Here is a 7,500-nt window from a genome sequence, read left to right on the forward strand (position 1 = left end):
AGGTTGCATTATATATATATATATATATATATATATATATATATGTATATATGTATATATATACATATATATGTATATATTTACATATATATATATATATATATATATATTTATATATATGCGTGTATGTGTGTGTGTGTGTATGTGTATGTGTGTGAATGTGTGTGTATGTGTGTGCGCGTGTATATGTGTGTATGTGTGTGCACGTGTGTGTGTGCATATGTATGTGTGTGTATGTTTGTGTGTGTGTGTGTGTGTGTGTGTGTGTGTGTGTGTGTGTGTGTGTGTGTGTGTGTGTGTGTGTGTGTGTGTGTGTGTGTGTGTGTGTGTGTGTGTGTGTGTGTGTGTGTGTGTGTGTGTGCGTGTGTGTATATGTGAGTGTGGATATGAGTGTGTATAGACAGATACATACGTAAGGAGGATGTACAGTGTTACGAGAAAACATCGAAGCATCGCATTGAATAACACCCCACTTTCGAGTACAAGATATGCAATAACCAAAGTTGAGCAAACTTGCAACTTTTCAGCGATGGGTTCTTCCATTTTACATGGTGCATCAAAAGACTGGATGCTTTCTTGTCTCCTTGAGCACGAGTTCCATTTCATGGCTTCAGGTTGCTCGAGAACATTTCTGCTGAACATGAGAGAACATTTGTTCTTTTCCCTTTCACAGTGGGAACGCATGTGCCCATGCGCGACTATGTGCATGAGTAGTAACGCACTCACACAAACACATACACGCACACACACAAACACAAACATACACACACACACACACACAAACACACGCACACACATACACACACACACACACACACACACACACACACACACACACACACACACGCACACACACGCACGCACACACACGCTGGTCCGATATTTCAAATATCCTAGTTCGGATCTCACCTATAGACTAAAAATTTCAACATCGATGCGCTGCGAGCCGGCACTACAACTCTGGTAGGCAAGGAGTCGTGTGTGTGTGTGTGTGTGTGTGTGTGTGTGTGTGTGTGTGTGTGTGTGTGTGTGTGTGTGTGTGTGTGTGTGTGTGTGTGTGTGTGTGTGTGTGTGTGTGTGTGTGTGTGTGTGTGTGTGTGTGTGTGTGTGTGTGTGTGTGTGTGTGTACGTGCGTGTGTGTGTGTGTGTGTATTTGTGTATGTATAAGGTCTAAGCATTACCCTAGTTTGGGCATTCTATGTTTTCTGGGCTCACATCCAGGAGGGTAGCAGCTGTCGATAACAGGTCTAACACGTGATTGAAAACCGTGGTGAATCACTCGTACGAACACGCACACACACAAACACATACACACACACACACACACACACACACGCACACACACACACACAAAAGACATGCAAGACATGTACATGCTTGGATGCCAAAAATACGTTATCTGAGAATGCAAATTCTATACGTGATGTAAGATTTGTAAACGCATGATTTTCAGCAGAATAGTAAGATTTCCCTTCTGAAGCCGAAATTCTTCAGCAGCGTAAGACTTCTTCTCAGAGATAAGAAGACCAGGAAGGCTCCAGTGGTGGTCCAATACACGTTCCATCAGATTCTTTGAGGGAAGAAAAGGAAAGAAAAGAAGGGCAAAAATGAAAGGAGAACGAAGAAAAGAAAAGAAGAAATCAGTCTAAAGTTACCACTGCCATTATAAGACTTCATTGACGGTTCAATCAAAGTTTAAACAAGTCTTTTATAGATGAAGAAACGAGAGAAAAAAAAGAAGAATAATAAAAAAAATTTACTATCCTAGTACTATCCAAGAACCGGAGACGGAAACCTACTGGAACAAAATACTTTTTTGTCTCCTCCTTGGGATTGCAACCCTTTAGGCTGGCACTTAGTCCCCGGGACGGGGTCAAGGTACCGACTGAGACTTCCTAATCTGGCCGGTGGCTGTCACCGATGTCCAAAAATGTTAAACTTAGTCAAAAGAAGAACCTGAGGAATTGAATGGAGTAGGTGAAACATTATATATAAAAAACAGCTTCCGATTACTCTTAAGTAACTGTATCAAAATAATAATTGTTGCCTCAGTAGCCAACAATAGTCTTCCGGACCCCTCCCATAAATCTCTGCAAAAAGAAAAAAATAAATAAATAAAAAAAATAATAATGATAATAATAATAATAATAATAATAATAATAATAAATAAAATAGATAAATAATAATAATAATAATAATAATAAATAAATGAAATAAATAAACAATTGGACTACTATCTATGTTGTATCACTGTGGGCATGTTTCTTTCGCTTTTTGGTCAGCTGGAGAAGAGGACTTGTCAAATGTCAGTTGAAACGATGTCGGATCAAAAAATTACATTACACCATTTTGCTAAGATTTTTTTTCCAAAGTGATTCTAAAATGACTGCATCTCATTCATTAATCTAGAAGTGCATTAAGTCCATAGACAATGTGGTCGTAAAGATAAATTCTACCTAGTTTTGGTCCTTTAATTCTAGCTGTGATTCATCTTCATCGATAATTAAGGGATTAATGAGTTAGTTCTCCAGTCATCCACGATTCAACACAAAACTAAACGTCTCCTCTCTCACTCACAGACAGACGTTCTTTAGAACGATGTAATCAGCCCGATAACGCATTTAGTTATTAATATTACTCTCTCGTCTATTATTTGACTTCTGTGTAAAGCCCTTCATTTCTATTTCTATTTTAGTTGACTGCAGTCAACTTTACTTATCTGAGATCAGGTTCAAGTACTGTAATAGATAAAACGGAGGCAGTTGCTCAGAAGTTTCTCTTAGATAAATGCTAAGAAATATGTCGGATATTCCCCATATCGTCTCATTTTCAGAAGCTAGCAAGCAGTGATATAAGAAACACAAGACTATATACACATGTCCGTATACAAGCAAGGGTGACTATGTGCATACACAACTTATATACAAAGAGAAGGATCTCCCCTCCCGTGTTTGTGAGCGTGTTGGGGCAATTCCGAGGTAACCCTTGCTTATATGGAGGCATAATCAGCTAATTGGATTTGCCACTCCACTTTGGCAAGGATGGAGATGGTAAGTGGGTAGGAGAAAGCGACTAACAGGAAGAAGAATATTGTACTTCACCGTTAGTTTTCGACGAAGTATTTTGTTATAACTTCTTCGACGATGATTGAAGTAAAGGTTTTAGTGGAAGGCTATTTTTCGAATGTGAAATTTGTATATATATATATAGATATTAACAATTAACAACATATAATGAGAAAACCCCCCTCTCCAGCAGATTTATTCATACTTAGTCGTATACATAAATACAGAAGCACGCACACACACGCATACACACAAACACACTCTCTCTCTCTCTCTCTCTCTCTCTCTCTCTCTCTCTCTCTCTCTCTCTCTCACACACACACACACACACACACACACACACACACACACACACACACACACACACACACACACACACACGACTCGGTGGCGCTGTTGATAGAGTACTGGATTGCTAGTACGGAGGTGCAGCTGTACCTGGTTCGAATCCTGCCCAGGGCCGAAATTATTTCGGTATCGCTGCGCTTCGGGTCGTTACTCCGACTCTCGTGGGCGGGGAATTGGGTGTGTGTGTGTGCGTGTGTGTAAGGTCATAGCATTACCCATAGATCGGTCATACGAGCTCTGAGCTCTCTTCCGGGAGGGAAATAGCTGTCGATCACGAGTCCAACACGTGATTCAAAGACCAAGGTGAATACACACACACACACCCACACACGCGCACACACAAACCACAGAAACACGCACACACACACACAAACAAACAAACACACACACACACACACACACACACACACACACACACACACACACACACACTACACACACACATACTATACACACACACGCACACACACACACAAATCAGCAGTGTACCTAGCAGTTTAAATAAGATTATTTGACATTAAAAAATTGCTTCTTAGTATGGGTGATCACCAAAGAAACGAATAAAATCGTATGAAAGTTAGGTAGAGAAAAAAAAAAAAAATCCGGGAGGCCCGCCGAGCTGTGAGATGTAAGTTATAAAACAACAATGCTTGCGCGTTCACAGAGCGGAGTCCATGCATATATTCAAAGACTGACGAAAGCTAGGAGTACAGTCTGTTCAATACATATATTCACATGCACACACACACACTCTTGCCACATATTTTGCGAGCAAAATAACCACGGCTGGGTCTTGGCATCTGTTGGTATGTGTTGAGCCATTACCAAGGCACCTTTGAGAACCTCATCTTTTCCGTCTCACCAGAGAGCCCTTTGCTGTAACAAGCCACTGAAGAGCTCGTCCCGGCAGAAGCTTCCGAGAAGAACGCGAATTTCCGAAGAGTAGTAGTGAAGGCGACCGCACGCGATCAAAACGTTTGTTTATCTTGTATATCGTCCTAAAATTGGATGTTACATAGAAGTAGAAGTTGTGTTCTCTAAATTTCTAATGATACTTTTCTCCCCGTAAAATGGTACGTTCTAAACTAATTTAACCTTACTTTAATCGAACTGGTATTCATTATTCGTTTTATTGCGTTGGTTCTGAATTGGTCTGTGTACCCTCGTATCTCTCCGTAACAATTTGTCCCGTGTTTGCGTACTTGCAGTAAGTACAAACAACCAATCCAATCTAAGGTTACCACGCTATTTCCACGCATAAGTATCACCATTCCAACAACATTTGGGAAATTTGTTTTGAAGAACCCAACTTATAGCGCTGTTGGTATCCTAGCCAAAGACCCACCAACATGTTCTTGGATCACTTGACGGACTCGTGATCGACAGATGTTAACTTTGCGGACGAAAGCTCATAGGAGGGTGATAATTGTACGAGGCGAGGGGCACATATACACATACACACGCTCACACACGCACACACACACACAAACACACGCACATACACGCGCAGTAACATACGCGCACACACACATACACACACACACACACGCAAAACACACACATACACAAACACACACACATACACAAACACACACACACACACACACACACACAAACACACACACACACACACACAAACACACATAAACACACACACACACTGTGATAGAAATGCTGGAACAAGTGACAATCACTGCTATGGGCGACATTCAATGACCAAGGTGGGTGGAGTGGCTGATATAAAGCCACTTTTGGCGCCAAACACCTTCACTTTGCCGCCAATAGATTTCATTCAACATGAGAAACACCGATACATCAATCTTATATGACAATGATCTCATACGTTCAAGTTATTGCCAGATAACTTCATTCGGCTCAAGGTAAACTCACCTTTTCATGACAAAAATAGAATTACTTCAATTAACGCTTAAATGGCTGCAATTCTGTTTATCCGTTTTCTGTTAACAACCAGTCAGTTATATCCCACTGAGGAAAATTCTTCATCGTTAAGCTGTTTCCGAATCAGTGGGTAATGATTATCATATGACTAAATTGGACAAGTTGTCTCGCATATTCCTTCCCGGCAGTGTCCATTTTAACATCTTTGTTCTGGCTAAAGCAAAATGATTTTATTTAGTTTCAAGAAAAACATCTGTTGACAAGGTAAGAGGTAATAAGCCATTGTTGTGTTCAGACGAGCAATTTTGACATAAGTATCGATTCTGATCAATATATTGCTTGTAACCACATAATTCTAATCAATCGAAGAAAATATATCCAGACATTAGATGTCCAAAATAATATAAGACAAGCTACCATGAGGAAACGAGGAAATCAAAGCAGAAGGATAACAATAAAAATAAAAAACAACGAATTGTGTATAAGAAGTAAAAGAGGAAAAGGAAGCCCTGGCAAAACGAATAAAGAATAAAAGAAAAAAGAGATAAATAATAAAAGAATAAAAGAGATGAGAGAAGATAAAAGGAACAAACGAGTTGATGGAAGGCAAGATGGCGAGACGATAAACTGATTATGAAGGATGGAGAGAGGGACAGAGAGAGAGAGAGAGAGAGAGAGAGAGAGAGAGAGAGAGAGAGAGAGAGAGAGAGAGAGAGAGAGAGAGAGAGAGAGAGAGAGAGAGAGAGAGAGAGGGAGAGAGAGAGAGAGAGAGAGAGAGAGAGAGAGAGAGAGAGAGAGAGAGAGAGAGAGAGAGAGAGAGAGAGAGAGAGAGAGAGAGAGAGAGAGAGAGAGAGAGAGAGGCAGAGAGACAGACAGACAGACAGAGACAGAGAGACAAACAGAGAGAGGGAGACACAGAGAGAGACAGACAGAGAGAGGGAGACAGACAGAGAGAGAGAGAGAGAGAGAGAGAGAGAGAGAGAGAGAGAGAGAGAGAGAGACAGACAGACAGACAGAGAGGGAGACAGACAGAGAAAGAGAGACAGAGAGAGAGAGAGAGAGAGAGAGAGAGAGAGAGAGAGAGAGAGAGAGAGAGAGAGAGAGAGAGAGAGAGAGAGAGAGAGCGTGAAAGGACAAAATCTCCTTTGTGCTCCCCGCATTCTATGTCCTTTTCTGTCTACTTCAGTTGATCCTTTCTTGTTTTATTTTTCATAAAAATTTCCCTCCTCCGACCAATTACTCCATATGTTTATTATTTCCTTTTTAACCTCTTTTTCTCACTTTTTCTATGCTTCTTTCTGTCTAATGCTCAATTCTCTACTCTCCCTTCAATCTTCTCTCGTAAATCCTCAAATCCTCATTCGGCTTCGCGTCACCTTTTCTGACTTTTGCTTTTTCTCCTTTATCGGCTTTCCTCTTAATTGCCTTCCTTACCACCTTGTGTATATTTCTCTGCTTTTACAACTCTCTCCATTCACTCTCCTGTGAGTCTCCCTTAGCTGAATAAAATCACCTGGGGAGTATCCAGAATAGAGATAAAAATCTTCTTCATAACTAGTAAGTAATATTGCCTTTGCGTCAGGTTCGAATGTGGAACTGTGTCTCGCTGCACTGCGTTTGACCCAAACGGGGTCAGAAGGATGGTTATCCCTGAGGTGGTAACAATGGAGATGGTCCTTAGATGATAGTGTCAGGTACTAATGTGGAACTGTGTCTCGCTGCACTACGTTTGACCCAAACGGGGGTATGGGGGATAGTTATCCTTGAGGTGGTAACAATGGAGAGGGTCCTTAGATGATATGAGGTATTTAAGTCGGCTACCCCCTTGTATGTGGGAAAAATATTATTATTGTATCATTATTTGAATGCTCGCTAGTTGCGGGGGTTAGAGCGTCGCTACTTGCGGCGTGGGTCGATGTGACGACAGTTCAAACACTGCCGTCAGCGAGTTGGACCAAGGTCAAGGTTCATTCAATTCCACGATACAAAATCCTCTGTGAGTGCACCGTCCTAGCCTCCTGATAAGGGCAGTTCTTGACGTTAAACCGAATCATTTAATTGATATTACAACACTTCATTATGACGACATCGTGGATCAGTTTTCTTCTGCTTAATAACTGACAATTTCATTCAGTTGTGTAGGCAGAAGGGTTTTCGAACGATTAAGAACATTATAGCCTCTAGTCCA

The 7,500-nt window shown here is 41.0% G+C and overlaps 1 protein-coding gene across 1 annotated transcript in view; it reads right to left on the minus strand.

The window, feature by feature from the left end:
* The window catches only part of LOC143022658 (uncharacterized), a 79,304-nt gene extending 78,620 nt beyond the window's left edge, over positions 1–684 (minus strand). Inside the window, exon 1 of the mRNA XM_076180983.1 lies at positions 474–684. Coding sequence (XP_076037098.1) covers positions 474–684 — 211 coding nt within the window. The remainder of the gene's footprint in view (positions 1–473) is intronic.
* Positions 685–7,500: the final 6,816 nt, after the last annotated feature.

The sequence above is a fragment of the Oratosquilla oratoria genome, unplaced genomic scaffold, assembly GCF_046742065.1.
Source record: "Oratosquilla oratoria isolate Oo_2021 unplaced genomic scaffold, ASM4674206v1 SCAFFOLD133, whole genome shotgun sequence".
In the NCBI taxonomy this organism is placed as follows: domain Eukaryota; kingdom Metazoa; phylum Arthropoda; class Malacostraca; order Stomatopoda; family Squillidae; genus Oratosquilla; species Oratosquilla oratoria.